The sequence below is a fragment of the Artemia sp. Qi Xiang Cuo genome, chromosome 12 (assembly GCF_049724085.1).
Source record: "Artemia sp. Qi Xiang Cuo chromosome 12, ASM4972408v1, whole genome shotgun sequence".
Lineage (NCBI taxonomy): Eukaryota > Metazoa > Arthropoda > Branchiopoda > Anostraca > Artemiidae > Artemia > Artemia sp. Qi Xiang Cuo.
In genome coordinates, this window is record NC_142805.1 from 14,031,540 (window position 1) to 14,051,517 (window position 19,978).

The 19,978-nt window shown below is 34.8% G+C and overlaps 1 protein-coding gene across 2 annotated transcripts in view; it reads left to right on the plus strand.

The window, feature by feature from the left end:
* The window catches only part of LOC148945810 (transducin beta-like protein 2), a 208,088-nt gene that overhangs the window by 9,521 nt on the left and 178,589 nt on the right, over positions 1-19,978 (plus strand). For both annotated transcript variants that reach the window (XM_089098104.1, XM_089098105.1), the window contains exon 2: positions 2,726-2,950. In XM_089098104.1, coding sequence (XP_088954230.1) covers positions 2,726-2,950 — 225 coding nt within the window. The remainder of the gene's footprint in view (positions 1-2,725; positions 2,951-19,978) is intronic.

The window sequence follows — 19,978 nt, forward strand, 5'->3', positions numbered from 1 at the left end:
AAGGTGCCCCCTAGGAAATATAATGCAAAATTGGTGTTTTAGAGTTGCCCTATAGCTACAAGACCATTTGAGCACTTCTTTTTAACCATTGCTTTCAGCTTTTAATGACATTTTAACCACATTTTCTCATATGATATACATGTTATTTTTCATTTAGTTATAAAAACACTAAAGACAAGTAGAAAAGTGATTTGTAACATTTTGATGACTTTGATTAACTAAGTAGTTTGATTAACTGATAGCAGAATATTCAAAGTCATTAAGACTGTCTTTGCCAGGATCTGCTGGCAAATCTGGCTGCTCTTCTTCAGACTCAGGTTCTGATTTAAGTGACTATGCCTGTTCCCCCCTCTGCCCTGAAAAATACCCCCTCCCCTGTCTCCCATATAAGGCCCTGTGGTCCCATATAAGGCCCTGTTGGTTATATATCAGTTTCTGCCTCTGCCCTCCCCTTGTCTCTCTTAGAACTAATTCTGTATTTATCTGAAGATTCTCAAAACAACTGCTGAAAGATAAGGGTTGTTAAAATAGAATAGGCTAATAATTTCTTAAAGACACTGTAGTCAGTAACAACTCATTCAGTAGCAATTGGTTGAAAAGTAGGCTAAATCTTAGAAAAGGGCACTGGAAATTTTGATTTCCAGTTGACTGAGCCTCCTCCCGAAGTTTATTTCACCACCCCTTCCACATGAAGTGCCTCTGGGAAAAAATAAATAAACAAATATTAATACTTCAAACCCTTATGGGTCTTTACTATAGGAAATGCTATACAATTGCCTCTGACTTAAATAGGAGAGTAGAAATTTCAATTTTCCTTGTAATGAAGATCCAGAATTATCTAGGGGGAAATGGGGGGATTTCTGTGGGGAAGGAGAGAATTCTCTGCATGGATAATTTTCCAGGGGAGGATAAATGCTGGCTCCTGGGGGAACAGCAGCATGCACACAAGATTTCTCTGGGATCTGAAATATAAAATACAAATCATGAAATTGATTCTGCTTTGGCCCTCAACATTGTCGAAATTCTGGATCATTTAGTTCTTTTTGATGAGGCTACTTTAATATCTGAAGCAAATGGCTTACCACATTCTTTTAGGAAGGCAATTTAAATAAAAAAAAAAAAAATCAGTAAATAGAGATCTTGCTTTAAATAGAGGTACTTGAGATATTCATGTAAACCCAATGGACAATAAATTAAAATTAAAGGATTCAAATAACATTTTTTCTTCAGTTTAAAATGAGATCATCTGACTGTACTTGTAATGAAAATTTGGTACATGTCAAGTCAATCACTAAGCAGAGAATTCTTGCCCAATCTAATTGGTGAATTGTCTTTCATTTATTCTTGCTTGGTTTTGTTTGATTTAGTCTTCCTTCTGCTCTATTAAGAGTTACTTCAAAGGTTAGTTTTCCTTCTTTTTTGAGCACTGAAGATGGCCGAGCAGAAGTCCTGGACTAAATATATACTTCTGTCATTTCCACTTTTTTCTGTCCACTGACTGACATTGGCCTCGTTTTTCATGGCTATTTAATTTTATTATTATTTTTTCATGTTTGTCACATGTCAATCTTGCTTGTAGCCCTTTTTGTCACTAACAGCTCACAAAACTAATATAATTTTATTTTAGCTAATATTTCACCATTTTAAAATTAAAATTAATTTTACTATAATACACTTTATCATTCTGAAAACAAGAGAAAACAGCTAGATGTTACTGTTGTTGAATGTCCAAAATTTGGGTAATGTTGACATTCACTGGTGAATTTCCGAAATTCCTTTTTCTCTGCTTGGATTCAATCAGCTTTGCAAGTCAGCTTTTTCAGTGTTATGCTAGTTTAGGTTATGTTAGTTTATGTTAGATTGGTTGAAAATGTCAGAAATAGGTCAAAACCCCAGCCTAACCTGTCATCATCAAACCTTGCATTAAATTGAAAAAGTTGGCTGGTAACGCTAACTAAATCCAAGGAGAAAAATGATGTTCACCAGTGAATGTTGACATTCACAAATTTTGGACATTCACGGTAATATATGCACAAAACAAAATCATAACCAAACCTGTTTCTGTCAGTCTCTTCATGCTTTTGTGCTGTGAAAATTGCAAGCCTGTGTAAAGTATGTCAGTAAAATATGTATAATAGGTAAAATACTAATTTTACAGGGGTCTGTAAAATAACGGTAAAATACCCAATTTTACCAGTTACAACACTAGCCTATACTCAGTTAAAGGTGATTTGCCTCACATGTATAATTTATCATTTTTCCTCCTGGTGGTCATCATCTGGATGTAGAAAGTCAGGGTAAAGTTTATTTGGCTGTAGATTAAGAATTGTAAATTCCAAGCATAAATGCATTTCTTATATGCACAAGAGGGATGATTTTAAGGATAAACCACTCAAGATTAGTCTGAAAACTCCTAGAAAAGACGTTTGCATCCTGAAAAGATATGGCTTAATATGTGCTTCTTGAGGAGTTCCACTAAACTTTGGTTTAATGCACCATCTAGATTTAAATAATTTATATGGGTGTATGTATTTTCAACATTATTTACAGGAGCGTTGTTTGGGTGGGGGCATGGGGGGCAGTTGGCCCCCACCCCCCAATAATGCGGAGAAAAAATAGTATATATGCTATGCCCCTTGACTATCCAGATATGGACCCCCTTGCCCCCCCTCCACACACACAATAAAAATGCTGGTGATTTGCCCCTGATTATTTATGGTTTTAGATTCCAAAAATGAGCACAAAGAAGAGAAAACAGTTGAGGAAGTGGAGAAAAAAGCAACAGAAGTAAAGGTTAAGAAAAAACAAGTTGCAATTGAGAGAAGAGCTAAAGACTCAAAACCAATTTTTACTCATCCATGGCAAGTGGCAACACTGAAAGGACATACCTCTCCAGTAATGGATTTGGACCTTAGCCCCAATGGGAAGTACTTGGCATCTTGCTCTGAAGGTAAAATATCTCTTTTGTTCTCAACAGAACTGTCAGTTCAGATTCTCTAGTCTTAAAGTTAGCTATTTCAATTATACTAGTAAAAAAATTGGTTCCAATTGTTCTTTGCCAATCAAAATGCTTGCGAAATTGACATCAGTATGTGTTATCATGACTTGAGATTTGCAAGTGACAGCCCTGATATTTAGGGTATTCAAGGATCAGAAACAACTTTGTTGGGGAATTTCTATGACGTTTTCAGTTTACAAACTGCCTCTATACCAAATCCAAAGCTGTATTCAATTAATAATATTGACTAAATCTGGTGTTATGGTTCTGGTATAAATTTAATTTTGCCTACTAGATACCTATTTGTACAAATAGGCTAGTAGGTTAGAAGTTCTACATTGTGTCCGGCTAGATGTGATAGAAAACAGTGTCAAAAGTAGTGGCTTAATATCATCAAAATCCTGGGGGGGGGGGGCAGGGTTAGAGCCAATTCTCCCAAATCAAGTGAAAATGACAGTGAAAACTGGAAATTTATTTTCCGTAATTTATTAGTATCTAGCTTTAGGAAAAGGAGGAGAATAAGAACAGTTTTATGTAGAGATTCAGTTTAATCTGTAAAGATTATGCTGAATCATTGTGGAATTCAATTACAATCATTTTCTGTATGATTTCTTTTTGATCATTTTGAGAATAATATTAGGCCTACTTGTTTTTTGGGGTGTTATAAAATAGGGAATCAAGGATATATCCGTCATCCAGTTTGTTAATCTGAACATAAGTTTTTGGGACCAACCATACCTATATGTTGGGCGAGGGGTTAGAAGCTACTTACCCTCCTGGAAAAATAAGTTTAAAATTAGGAGATGAGGAGCTCCCTCAGGGGGCTAGTTTGATTAGGGGGTGTTGTTGATGTTGACAACTTTATTTATCAGATCCTTGTATTTCCCATTTGACAGTAAAAATTGTCCTGTCCTTGCAATGTTGTCAGCTCTTTTTAATGATTGTTATGGGTGTCTCAATATGTAAATGTGTTTTTTATGATCTGTTACTTAATGTAGGACCAGATGCAGCATCTTTCATTTTGTGCAGTACTTGGTGTATAATGTTGGGGTGAAGTGTCCCATCCACACCATAGGTTCATTAAGAAATTTCCTCAATAAATTCGATGGGAACTTGAAGCTCAGAAACTAAAAGGAGCCAAGCTAGACTCTAGAGCTAGTGGCTCCCAAGCTAGTGGCTCCCAAACAATTTTGGGCCTTGGTGGCTCCCAAACAATTTTGGGCCTTGGTGGCTCCCAAACAATTTTGGGCCTTGAGCCATCTAAGCATTTCTAAAATCCTGATACTTAAATTTCGTGATTCAAAATTATATTTGTAATCACCTGAAGGGAAGCAGAAGAGGCCATTAACTTGGTAATTTTTGGATCGTCTATAATTGGCATATTTTATACTAATTAAAAATTATTATGTGAAAACATTTATACTCTGTAGATCACTGCAATACTATTATGTATCTTTTTTGCTTTTTAAATGCATGTGGAAACTGCCCATCCAGACCTCATTTTACCCACCCCTTCAGATCTCAGTTTAATCCCTCTCCCAGATGTAATCTAGTTTCTGCAAAAATACTTGTCAAAGCTAAAATAAGCCTGCATAATTCAAGCATCCAGAGAAACAGGTCATTTTTGTTTATTTAAATTTTTTTCAAAATTAAATTTTAATTTCATGCATTTAAAGAGCAAAATCAAAATTAATTTTTTTTTTCAAAATTAAGCTCTTAAAGTATAGTCAGACAAGGAGTGCATGTCCTGCCCATGGCCCACCAAAATATTGCCTTGCCTGTCAATGGAGCTTACACCCCACGCTGGGAATCTTTATAGGGTATTAACCTCTATTTACCAATTTCAAATAAGAATCAATTTTGTGTTGGTAATTTTTTTTTTGCCTTTAAGTATTTGTACTTGAGTATTTATTCAGAGCCTCTTTTATCTTTGCTAATCTAATTTAAAAGACAGTTTATTCAATTTTGCCTTTTACCATATGTATCAAGTCTGGGAATCATGGCTCTAGACTCTAGAGTGTATTAAGCTCTATTTACTAATTTTAAATGAGAATCATTGTTTGTTGGTAATTTATTTTTGTCTTTAAGTACTTTTACTTGATTTTGCCTTTTACCTTATGTATAGAGTCAAAATTAGAAAAACAAAAGATTTTCCATTAAAAGTGAATGGGGAATTTTAAGCATATGAGTAAAAATTAGCTTATATAAGATGTCAAACCTAAAGTGAACAGAAATTATTGTGAATGCGGAAATCAAACAAAAAATGAACACAAATAACAATGGATTAGCCAAAATTTGAAGAGAAATACATCACAACCAATAAGTTTGAAGTTTCGACCCTTCAAGCCCTCCCCTCCTCCAAAAACCAGTGCGGTATTTGCATTTTATTGAAAACTGAAAAAACTGGTTGAATAAATCAATCAATATTATTAAATCACGTGTAATTCACCAACAAAGTAATTGCACTGTTATCTCCTTCAAGGCTCTGGTAAACGCAGCAGGAGCAATTTATAGCCAAGAAGATTTTGATTAAATTTTATTGCAAATGAAGCAAATAAAACTGAATTGATTATTATATATGTACTGATACAAAAAAAAGAACTGCTGGAAATTGGAGCTATATTTAGTTTCTTTAATGTTCCAACAAAAAATTACGAACTGTATAAATTTTTTTTTTCCACCATTCTCAAATTTGTGAACAGAAATTCTTAACTGCCAATTTTGATGAAAATTAAATACTGTTTGGTAACATTAGCATAAGTTGTGTCATCAAAAATTTCAGAAACCATCAAATACAAGTTTTGGTGGCTATCAAATACTGTTTGTAGCATTTGCTATGGAGTTTTATTTATGACTGTCATACTACTCTATGATTTTTAACCATGGCCATTTGAATCTGAATAAAAGTGATTCAGAAACGTAACACGTGTCTGTGCGCAAAGTTGAGGGATGGGGTCTACTATAAGGGGCACGGGAAAAACGTGCCCACTCTGGGCCATCTGTAAAAATTGAAAATCCATGTATGACTAATGATGGAGAGAGGTAGCATTTTAACCTTGTGTAAAATATGTAGCTTACTTTGTACACGTTGATTTTGGACATCTTTGTTGCAATATTGTCCCCAGATTTGTGGTAAGGGATTTCAGAAACCCATAAATATCAGCTATGGTCGAGATAATTATCTCTGACAAATATGTACTTGATATGTTTTGATTTTAGATGGTCATGATTTGATCTTAATGACTAGAATTTAGCCATTTATGACCATTCTCCAAGTGGTCATGAGTTGACAGAAGTTAAAAATGTATTACGAGTAAACTTGGGGATGGGTGATGCTGGAGGGCACAAAAGACCAGGCCCTTACTTTAAGCCCTCTAATCATATAGATTGAAAAGCCTTGTATGACCTTTCAGAAAGATGTAACATATCCGCTTTTTATAATTTGTTGTGTATAATCTGTGATCCTTGCCCCTGGTGCAGCATTTATGAAAATGCCATTTTTTTTTGGGACCATTTTTTTGGAAGCATTTTTGGGGACCATTTGATTGGGGTGCTACCATTTCGACTAACCGTCAGAAGCACTAAAGGTCATAACATCGAATGTGAGTCACAGATCGACTATTTATAAGGAGTGTACTATTTAGAAGCATATACACTAAGGGGGTCGAGGATTCGAAGACTTGGATTCAGAGTCACTGACCTTGACAAAGGTGTATATATTTTCAGGTTTCATTGAAGAGTTTTTTGGACCATTCTTAGAGAGGGGAAATTCCTCTTCTATTTATTAACAGGGATTATCAAGAATGATTCCCTTGGCTTTGGGAGGTAGAAGACTCATGTTTTGAGCCTTCTTTAAGAAGAGATTAATGAAAGAATAAATAAAGATTAATAATCATATATATATATATATATATATATATATATATATATATATATATATATATATATATATATATATATATATATATATATATATATATATATATATATATATATATATATATAAAAATATATATATATATATATATATATATATACATATATACATATACATATATATATATATATATATACATATACATATATATATATATATATATATATATATATATATATACATATACAATATATATATATATATATATATATATATATATATATATACATATACATATATATATATATATATATATATATATATATATATATATATATATATATATATATATATATATATATATATATATATATATATATATATATATATAGATTTGACAAGCTTTTTACTTTTGATACCCTGGCTGAATTAATATCCGTAATTTTTTTTAGATTATTACTGTTTTTGGCATAGAGTAACTGTATACAAGATAGAAAAGCTGCTATCATTCTGATGTGTTTTTTTGTTGTTGACAAAACATATCTGAGGTAAACCAAGTAGCAAATGAGACAAATATTTTCCTAATTTCCTGAATCTATAATATTTACGGATGAACTTGTAAAGGAAGGAACAAAGCAGCCAACCATGCTAGATTATTTACCGTCTTGGTCTATTGTTTTAACTTGGGAGAACAAAACCACCGGTAAATGATGTTAATTTTTCAATCAACGTATATTACACGTACTTTGTTCCCTTGTCCATGATTAAATACAAAAAAAGTTTTTTTCAACTGAAACTAAGGAGCAACAGTAAAACTCAAAACGAATAGAAATTATTCCGTATATGAAAGGAGTTGTCCCCTCCTCAACGCCAGTAGTATCTATATACACAGTCCTAAGCGTACATGGAATTGCATAAGAAAACCCACGCCTGAGACACTACAGTTACACGTGGACATTGCAAAAAAAGTTGGCTACCTATAAAGTGGCCAAGCATGTTTTGAAACTATAGTCAAGGTTATACAAGACAATCAGACTGATTTTTTGTTATTGATATGGATTGCACAAGAATGTGCAGCATAACTTCATGTGGACATTTTAAAAAACTGATAATAGGAGTGGGGATTCCCCACTGGGCTGGTTTCTGATTTTTTTGGATAATTGCCTTAACTCGAGAGTAGTTTGATTAAAAATGTAACATGTCTAGAATTGTTTGATTGACATTTGCAAAAAAGGGATAAGGGGTTCGCGAATTGGATTATACAAACGATATTAATTGAAAAATAGAAAAAAAAACAGCTCGATAGTATTTACGAATTGGATTGTATGAAGGTGGAGAAAAAGGGTTAAAGTGATTAGCAGTTAAGGTAACCCTGAAGAGCATGTTAATCAATATCTTATTTATTATATATTTGAGACAACATAAATCCATTAAAATGGTTAATGATGATAGAATGACATTGCGATTTGACCTAGCTCTACCTCACCGATGTGTTCTGTATAATACACAAGTGGTGTTTGAACAGTTTTGTCAGTTTAAAATAGAGTCTAACATTATAGTTTACTAAAATTTGATACTAAGAGAGATGTAGATGGCAAGAAAAGAATTTTAATAATGAAATTCAGAACAAACCTTAGAAATCATTGCAAATCAAGTAGTAAGGTGTATGTGAGTACAAACCATCAAGGATCATAAGTGCCAACGACCCTAACCAGCAGAGACATCAACCCCCCAAAGGTCCCCTATCCCCAAACTCGAAGATCGCCCCCTCCCCTCCAACTTTTTGCCCCCCCCCCCCAATTTTTTTTATTTTTTTTTAACTTATATATTTTTTTCAACTTTTTTTTTTACATGTCTGCGAATGAGATGAAACATACTTAAATTCAGTAGTGTTTTGTCGTGGTTTACCTTGTCACAGTTACATTCTCTTGATTTTTCAAAGTTCATTTTGGATTTCTTTATTGAAATGCAAGAGTTGGAATATTTCAGTAGTGTTTTGTTGTGCTTTACCTTATAACAGTTACAATCTCTTGATTTTTCAAAGTTCATGTTGGATTTCTTTCCCTGAAATGCAAGAGTTGGAATATTTCAGTAGTGTTTTGTCGTGGTTTACCTTGTCACAGTTAAATTCTCTTGATTTTTCAAGGTTCATTTTGGATTTTTACATTCTCTTGCTTTTAAAAAGTTCATTTTGAATTTCTTTCATTGAAATGCAAGACTTGGATTATTTCAGTAATGTTTTGTCGTGATTTACCTAGTGTCTGTCTTTCTCTGTTTGTGTGCCTGATTCTATTTGTTTGCATGTCTGGGTTGGTGTTCGCAAGTCCAAGAATTTGTCTTTGTTGGTTTGAATGTCTAAATTGTCTGTCTTTATCTGTTTGTGTGTCTGATTCTATTTGTTTGCATGTCTGGGTTGGTGTTTGCAAGTCCAAGTATCTGTCTTTGTTGGTTTGAATGTAAAAATTGTCTGTCTTTCTCTGTTTTTGTTTCTGATTCTATTTGTTTGCATGTCTGGGTTGGTGTTTGTAAGGCCAAGTATCTGTCTTGATTGGTTTGAATGTCTAAAATGTCTGTCTTTCTCTGTTTGTGTGTCTGATTCTATTTGTTTGTATGTCTGGGTTGGTGTTTGTAAGGCCAAGAATTTGTCTTTGTTTGTTTGAATGTCTAAAGTGTCTGTTTTTCTCTGTTTATGTGGCTCATTCTATTTGTTTACATATCATGCTTGGTGTTTGCAAGTCCAAGTATTTGTCTTTCTTGGTTTGAATTTTTATTGGTTTGAATGTCTTAAGTTTCTGTCTTTCTCTGTTTGTGTGTCTGATTCTATTTGTATGCATGTCTGGGTTGGTGTTTGCAAGTCCAAGAATTTGTCTTTGTTGGTTTGAATGTCTAAAGTGTCTGTCTTTATCTGTTTGTTTGTCTGATTCTATTTGTTTGCATGTCTGGTTTTGTGTTTACAAGGCCAAGTATTTGTCTTTGTTGGTTTGAATGTCTAAAGTGTCTGTCTTTCTCTGTTTGTGTGTCTGATTCTATTTGTTTGCCTGTCTGGGTTGGTGATTGCAAGTCCAAGAATTTGTCTTTGTTGGTTTGAATGTCTAAAGTGTCTGTCTTTGTCTGTTTGTGTGTCTGATTCTATTTGTTTGCATGTTTGGATTGGTGTTTGCAAGTCCAAGTATTTGTCTTTGTTGGTTCGAATATCTAAAATGTCTGTGTTTCTCTGTTTGTGTGTCTGATTCTATTTGTTTGCATGTCTGGGTTGGTGTTTGCAAGCCCAAGTATGTGTCTTTGTTGGTTTGAATGTCAAAATAGTCTATCTTTCTCTGTTTGTGTTTCTGATTCTATTTGTTTTCATGTCTGGGTTGGTGTTTATAAGTCCGAGAAATTGTCTTTGTTTGAATGTCTGAAGGGTCTGTTTTTCTCTGTTTATGTGGCTGATTCTATTTGTTTACATGTCTTGCTTGGTGTTTGCAAGTCCAAGTATTTGTCTTTGTTGGTTTGAATGTATAAAATGTCTGTCTTTCTCTGTTTGTGTGTCTGATTCTATTTGTTTGCATGTCTGGGTTAGTGTTCGCAAGTCCAAGTATCTGTCATTGTTGGTTTGAATGTCTAAATTGTCTGTGTTTCTCTGTTTGTGTGTGATTCTATTGTTTGCATGTCTGGGTTGGTGTTTGCAAGTCCAAGAATTTGTCTTTGTTGGTTTGAAGTCCAAGAATATGTCTTTCTTGGTTTGAATGTCTAAAGTGGCTGTCTTTCTCCGTTTATGTGGCTGATTCTATTGGTTTACGTGTCTGGGTTGGTGTTTGCAAGTCCAAGTATTTGTCTTTGTTGGTTTGAAAGTCTAAAGTATCAGTCTTTCTCTCTGTGTGTGTCTGATTCTATTTGTTTGCAAGGATGGGTCGGTGTTTTCACGTCCAAGAATTTGTCTTTGTTGGTTTGAATTTCTAAAGTGTGTGTCTTTCTCTGATTGTGTGTCTGGTTCTATTTTTTTGCATGTCTGGGTTGGTGTTTGCAACTCCAAGAATTTGTCTTTGTTAGTTTGAAGGTCTAAAGTGTCTTTCTTTCTCTGTTTGTGTGTCTGATTCTATTTGTATGCATGTCTGGATTTGTGTTTGCATGTCCAAGTATTTCTCTTTGTTGGTTTCAATGTCTAAAGTATCGGTATTTCTCTGTTTGTGTTGCCGATTCTAATTGATTGTATATCTGGGTTGGTGATTGCAAGTCCAAGAACTTGTCATTGATGGTTTGAATGTCTAAAGTGTCTGTCTTTCTCTGTTTTGTCAAAATTGTCTGTCTTTGTCTGTTTGTGTATCTGATTCTATTTGTTTGCATGTCTGGGTTGGTGTTTGTAAGTCCAAGAGTTTGTCTTTGTTTGTTTGAATGTCTAAAGTGGCTGTTTTTCTCTGTTTATGTGGCTGATTCTATTTGTTTAAATGTCTTGCTTGGTGGTTGCAAGTCCAAGTATTTGTATTTGTTGGCTTGACTGTTTAAAGTTTCTGTTTTTGTCTGTTTGTGTGTCTGATTCTATTTGTTTGCATATCTGGGTTGTTGTTTGAAAGTCCAAGAATTTGTCATTGTTGGTTTGAATGTCTAAAGTGTCTGTCTTTTTCTGTGTCTGATTCTATTTGTTTGCATGTCTGGGTTGGTGTTTGCAAGTCCAAGTATCTGTCATTGTTGGCTTGAATGTCTAAATTGTCTGTCTTTCTCTGTTTGTGTGTCTGATTCTATTTGTTTGCATGTCTGGGTTGGTGTTTACAGGTCCAAGAATTTGTCTTTGTTGGTTTGAATGTCTAAAGTGTCTGTCTCTCCGTTTATGTGGCTGATTCCATTTGTTTGCATGTCTGGGTTGGTGTTTGCAAATCCAAGTATTTGTCTTTGTTGGTTTGAATGTCTAAAGTATCAGTCTTTCTCTGTGTGTGTGTCTGATTCTATTTGTTTGCATGTCTGGGCTGATGTTTGCACCTCCAAGAATTTGTCTTTGTTGGTTTGAATGTCTAAAGTGTCTGTCTTTCTCTGTTTACATGTCTGATTCTTTTTGTTTGCATGTCTGGGTTGGTGTTTGCAAGTCCAAGAATTTGTCTTTGTTGGTTTGAATGTCTAAAGTGTCTGTCTTTCTCTGTTTGTGTGTCTGATTCTATTTGAATGTATGTCTGGATTGGTGTTTGCATGTCCGAGAATTTGTCTGTTGGTTTGAATGTCTAATGTATCTGTCTTTCTCTGTTTCTGTGTCTGATTCTCCTTGTTTGCATGTCTGGGTTGGTGTTTGCAAGTCCAAGAATTTGTCATTGCTGGTTTGAATGTCTAAACTTTGTCTTTCTCTGTTTGTATGTCTGATTCTATTTGATTGTATGTCTGGGTTGCTGTTTGCAAGTCCAAGAATTTGTCTTTCTTGGTTTGAATGTCTAAAGTGTCTATCTTTCTCCGATTATGTGGCTGATTCTATTGGTTTACGTGTCTGGGTTGGTGTTTGCAAGTCCAAGTATTTGTCTTTGTTGGTTTGAATGTCTAAAGTATCAGTCTTTCTCTCTGTGTGTCTGATTCTATTTGTTTGCATGCTTGGGTTGGTGTTTGCAAGTCCAAGAATTTGTCTTTGTTGGTTTGAATGTCTAAAGTGTGTGTCTTTTTCTGTTTGTGTGTCTGATTCTACTTGTTTGCATGTCTGGGTTGGTGTTTGCAACTCCAAGGATTTGCCTTTGTTGGTTTGAATATATAAAGTGGCTTTCTTTCTCTGTTTGTGTGTCTGATCCACGCTAAGTGAACCTAAATGAACCTAACGTGAATGCAGTTACTTGAAAAAAAGGTTGGTATTGCAAACAAAGATAAATACTTGGACATGCAAACACCAACCCAGACATGCATACAAATAGAACCAGACACACAAACAGAGAAAGACAGACACTTTAAACATTCAAACCAACAAAGACAAGTTCTTGGAGTTGCAAAAACCAACCCTGACATGCAAACAAATAGAATCAGGCACACAAACAGAAAGACAGACACTTTAAACATTCAAACCACCAAAGACAAATACTTGGACTTGCAAACACCAACCCAGACACGTAAACCAATAGAATCAGCCACATAAACGGAGAAAGATAGACACATTAGACATTCAAACCAAGAAAGACAAATTCTTGGACTTGCAAACACCAACCCAGACACACAATCAAATAGAATCAGACACACAAACAGAGAATTGTCCTCGTTTCCTTTCTTCGCGATTTTTTGTTTACAAACAGAGAAAGACAGACACTTTAGACATTCAAACCAACAATGAAAAATTCTTGGACTTGCAAACACCAACCCTTTAGACATTCAAACCAGCAATGACAAATTCTTGGACTTGCAAACACCAACCCAGATATGCAAACAAAGAGAATCAGACACACAAACAGAGAAAGACAGATACATTAGACATTCACACCAACTAAGACAAATACTTGGACATGCAAACACCAAACCAGACATGCATACAAATAGAATCAGACACACAAACAGAGAAAGAAAGCCACTTTAGATATTCAAACCAACAAAGACAAATCCTTGGGAGTTGCAAACACCAACCCAGACATGCAAACAAATAGAATCAGACACACAAACAGAGAAAGACACACACTTTAGACATTCAAACCAATAAAGACAAATTCTTGGACGTGCAAACACCAACCCAAACATGCAAACAAATAGAAACAGACACACACAGAGACAGACTGATACTTTAGACATTCAAACCAACAAAGAAAAATACTTGGACTTGCAAACCCCAACCCAGACACGTAAACCAATAGAATCAGCCACATAAACGGAGAAAGACAGACTTTAGACATTCAAACCAAGAAAGACAAATTCTTGGACTTGCAAACACCAACCCAGACATACAATCAAATAGAATCAGATACACCAACAGAGAAAGACACACTTTAGACATTCAAACCAGCAATGACAAATTCTTGGACTTGCAAACACCAACCCAGACATGCAAACAAGGAGAATCAGACACAAACAGAGAAAGACAGATACATTAGACATTCAAACCAACAAAGACAAAGTCTCGGACATGCAAACACCAATCCAGACATACATACAAATAGAATCAGACACACAAACAGAGAAATACAGACACTTTAGACATTCAAACCAACAAAGACAAATACTTGGAGTTGCAAACTCCAACCCAGACATGCAAACAAAAAGAATCACATGTAAACAGAGATAGACAGACACTTTAGACATTCAAACCAACAAAGACAAATTCTTGGACGTGCAAACATCAGCCCAGACATGCAAACAAATAGAATCAGACACACAAACAGAGAAAGACTGATACTTTAGACATTCAAACCAACAAAGACAAATACTTGGACTTGCAAACACCAACCCAGACATGCAAACAAATAGAATCAGCCACATAAACGGAGAAAGACAGACACTTTGGACATTCAAACCAACAAAGACAATTTCTTGGACCTGTAAACACCGACTCAGACAAGCAAACAAATAGAATCAGACACACAAACAGAAAAAGACAGACACTTTAGACATTAAAACCAACAATGAAATATACTTGGACTTGCAAAAATCCAACCCTGACATGAAAACAAATATAATCAGACACATAAACGGAAAGACAGACACTTTAGACATTCAAAGCAGCAATGACAAATATTTGGAGTTGCAAACATCAACCCAGACATGCAAACAAATAGAATCAGACACACAAACAGAGAAAAACAGACACTTTAAACATTCAAACCAACAAAGACAAATGCAACACCACACTGGTGACTTGCAAACACCAAGCAAGACATGTAAACAAATAGAATCAACCACATAAACAGAGAAAAAAAAGACACTTTAGACATTCAAACAAACTAAGACAAATTCTTGGACTTACAAACACCAACCCAGACATGCAAACAAATAGAATCAGATACACAAACAGAGAAAGACAGACAATTTTGACAAAACAGAGAAAGACAGACACTTTAGACATTCAAATCGGCAATGACAATCTTTGGACTTGCAAACACCAACCCAGACATGCAAACAAATAGAATCAGACACACAAACAGAGAAAGACAGATACATTAGACATTCATACCAACAAAGAAAAATACTTGGACATGCAAACACCAATCCAGATATGCAAACAAATAGAGTCAGACACACAAACAGAGAAAGAAAGACACTTTAGATATTCAAACCAACAAAGGCAAATTCTAGGAGTTGCAAACACCAATCCAGACATGCAACCAAATAGAATCAGACACACAAACAGAGAAAGACAGACACTTTAGACATTCAAACCTACATAGACAAATACTTGGACTTGCAAACACCAACCCAGACACGTAAACCAATAGAATCAGCCACATAAACGGAGAAAGACAGACACATTAGACATTCAAACCAAGAAAGACAAATTCTTGGACTTCAAACCAACAAAGACAAATTCTTGGACTTGCAAACACCAACCCAGACATGCAAACAATAGAATCAGACACACAAACAGAGAAACACAGACAGTTTAGACATACAAACCAACAATGACAAATGCAACACCACATTGGTGACTTGCAAACACCAAGCAAGACATGTAAACAAATAGAATCAACCACATAAACAGAGAAAAAAAACACTTTAGACATTCAAACAAACAAAGACAAATTCTTGGACTTACAAACACCAACCTCAGACATGCAAACAAATAGAATCAGATACACAAACAGAGAAAGACAGACAATTTTGACAAAACAGAGAAAGACAGACACTTTAGACATTCAAACCATCAATGACAAATTCTTGGACTTGCAAACACCAACCCAGACATTCAAACAAATAGAATCAGACACACAAACATAAAAAGACAGATACATAAGACATTCATACCAACAAAGACAAATACTTGGACAAGCAAACACCAATCCAGACATGCATACAAATAGAGTCAGACACGCAAACAGAGAAAGAAAGACACTTTAGACATTCAAACCAACAAAGGCAAATTCTTGGAGTTGCAAACACCAACCCAGACATGCAACCAAATAGAATCAGACACACAAACAGAGAAAGACACACACTTTAGACATTTAAACCAACAAAGACAAATTCTAGGACGTGCAAACACCAACCCAGACATGCAAACAAATAGAATCAGACACACAAACAGAGAAAGAAAGACACTTTAGATATTCAAACCAACAAAGGCAAATTCTTGGAGTTGCAAACACCAACCCAGATATGCAAACAAATAGAATCAGACACACAAACAGAGAAAGACACACACTTTAGACATTCAAACCAACAAAGACAAATACTTGGACTTGCAAACACCAACCCAGACACGTAAACCAATAGAATCAGCCACATAAACGGAGAAAGACAGACACATTAGACATTCAAACCAATAAATACAAATACTTGGACTTCAAACCAACAAAGACAAATTCTTGGACTTGCAAACACCAACCCAGACATGCAAACAATAGAATCAGACACACAAACAGAGAAACACAGACAGTTTAGACATACAAACCAACAATGACAAATGCAACACCACATTGGTGACTTGCAAACACCAAGCACGACATGTAAACAAATAGAATCAACCACATAAACAGAGAAAAAAAAGACACTTTAGACATTCAAACAAACAAAGACAAATTCTTGGACTTACAAACACCAACCCAGACATGCAAACAATAGAATCAGACACACAAACAGAGAAAGACAGACAATTTAGACATTCAAACCAACAATGACAGATACTTGGACTTGCCAACACTAACCCAGACATGCAAACAAATAGAATCAGACACACAAACAGAGAAACACAGACATTTTATACATTCAAACCAACAAAGACAAATACTTGGACTTCAAACACCAAGCAAGACATGTAAACAAATAGAATCAGCCACATAAACAGAAAAACAGACACTTTAGACATTCAAACAAACAAAGACAAATTCTTGGACTTACAAACACCAACCCAGACATGCAAACAAATAGAATCAGATACACAAACAGAGAAAGACAGACAATTTTGACATTCAAACCAACAAAGACAGATACTTGGACATGCAAACACCAACCCAGACATGCAAACAAATAGAATCAGACTCACAAACAGAGAAAGACAGGCATTTTAGAGATTCAAACCAACAAAGACAAATACTTGGACTTGCAAACACCAATCCAAACATGCAAACAAATAGAATCATACACACAAACAGATGAAGACAGACACTTTAGACATTCAAACCAACAAAGAGAAATTCTTGGACTTGCAAACACCAACCCAGACATGCAAACAAATAGAATCAGACACACAAACAGAGAAACACAGACGATTTAGACATTCAAACCAACAATGACAGATACTTGGACTTGTAAACACCAATCCAGACATGCAAACAAATAGAATCAGACACACAAACAGATAAAGACAGACACTTTAGACATTCAAACCAACAAAGACAAATGCTTGGACTTGCAAACACCAACCCTGACATGAATACAAATTGAATCAGACACACAAACAGAGAAAAACAGACACTTTAGACATTCAAACCAACAAAGACAAATACTTGGACATGCAAACACCAACCAAGACATAGAATGAGCGACATAAACAGAGAAAAACAGACACTTTAGACACTCAAACAAAAAAGACAAATTCTTGGACTTACAAACACCAATCCAGACATGCAAACAAATAGAATCAGATACACAAACACAGAAAGACAGACAATTTTGACATTCAAACCAACAAAGACAGATACTTGGCCTTTCAAACACCAACCCAGACATACAAACAAATAGAATCAGATACACAAACAGAGAAAGGCAGACCATTTTGATATTTAAACCAACAAAGACAGATACATGGACTTGCAAACACCAACCCAGACATGCAAACAAATAGAATCAGACACACAAACAGAGAAGGACAGACATTTTAGACATTCAAACCAGCAAAGACAAATACTTGGACTTGCAAACACCAATCCAGACAAGCAAACAAATAGAATCAGACACACAAACAGATAAAGACACACTTTAGACATTCAAACCAACAAAGACAAATTCTTGGACTTGCAAACACCAACCCAGACATGCAAACAAATAGAATCAGGCACATAAACAGAGAAAGACAGACACTAGATAAATCACGACAAAACACTACTGAAATAATCCAAGTCTTGCATTTCAATGAAAGAAATTCAAAATGAACTTTGTAAAATCAAGAGAATGTAAAAATCCAAAATGAACTTTAAAAAATCAAGAGAATGTAACTGTGACAAGGTAAACCACGACAAAACACTACTGAAATATTCCAACTTGCATTTCAAGGAAAGAAATCCAAAATGAACTTCGAAAAATCAAGAGAATGTAACTGTGATAAGGTAAAGCACAACAAAAAACTACTGAAATATTCCAACTCTTGCATTTTAATGAAAGAAATCCAAAACGAACTTTGAAAAATCAAGAGAATGTAACTGTGACAAGGTAAACCACGACAAAACACTACTGAAATTAAGTATGTTTTATCTCATTCGAAGACATGTAAAAAAAAAGTTGAAAAAAAATGTATCATGTTAAAAAAAATAAAATAAAAAAAAATGGGGAGGGGGGGGGCAAAAAGTTGGAGGTGAGGGGGTGCCCTTCGAGTGTGGGGATAGGGGACCTTTGGGGGGGTGTTGTCTCTGTTGGTTAGGGTCGTTGGTACTTATGATCCTTGATGGTTCGTACTCATATACACCTTACTACTTAATTTGCAATGATTTTTAAGGTTTGTTCTGAATTTCATTATTAAAATTCTTTTCTTGCCATCTACATCTCTCGTAGTATCAACTTTTAGTATACTATAACGTTAGACTCTATTTTAAACTGACAACACTGTTCAAACACCACTTGTGTATTATGCAGAACACATCGGAGAGGTAGAGCTAGGTCAACTCGCAATGTCATTCTATTATCATTAACCATTTTCATAGATTTATGTTGTCTCAAATTTATAATAAATAAGGTATGAATTAACATGCTCTTCAGGGTTACCTTAACTGCTAATCACTTTAACACTTTTTCTCCACCTTCATACAATCCAATTCGCAAATACTATCTAGTTCTGTTTTTTTCTCTATTTTTCAATTAATATCGTTTGTATAGTCCAATTCGCGAACCCCTTATCCCTTTTTGCAAATATGAATCAAACAATTCTAGACATGTTACATTCTTAATCAAACTACTCTCGAGTTAAGGCAATTGTCCAAAAAAATCAGAAACCAGACCAGTGGGGAATCCCCGCTCATACTGCCAGGTTTTTAAAATGTCCACGTGAAGCTATGCTGCACATTCTTGTGCAATTCATATCAATAACAAAAATCAGTATGATTGTCTTATAAAGCCTTGACTATAGTTTCAAAACATGCTTGGCCACTTTATAGGTAGCCAACTTTTTTTGCAATGTCCACGTGTAACTGTAGTGTCTCAGGAGTGGGTTTTCTTATGCAATTCCATGTACGCTTCGGACTGTGTATATAGATACTACTAACGCCTCGCTCTTTACGCTAAAGTTTTTTATTGTTTAAAAAAATAAAGTTGTAAGACAGTCAAACTTTAGCTTAAAGAGCGAGGCGTTGAGGAGGGGACAACCCCTTTCATATATGGAATAATTTCTGTTCCTTCTTAAGTTTTAATGTCGCTCCTTACTTTCAGTTAAAAAAAACTTGCTTTTTTTTATTTAATTTCTGAACGTTTTTGAATTAATGCAGCATTGATTTTGGCTCACCGTACATGAATAATTAAAACGAAATTCGCATATTAATTTTCCTTTTTTTGACTAAATGGCTTTTCTCGAAATTTTGTTCTGACGTTACTTACGAATTAACTTACGTAAAAAATTTCTATATTTTTATGTTTTTATTACGTATATTAAGGAGTCCGCTCCCTAGTCAATACCTCGCGCATTACACTAAAGTTTGAATTTTGTTTGAATCACAAACACCTGAATCACAAAGGTAGGTCAATTAGAATAAATAGTTCTTTTAAAAGTACTAAAACAAACTTTAGCGTAAACGGCGAGGTATTGACTAGGGGGCGAACCC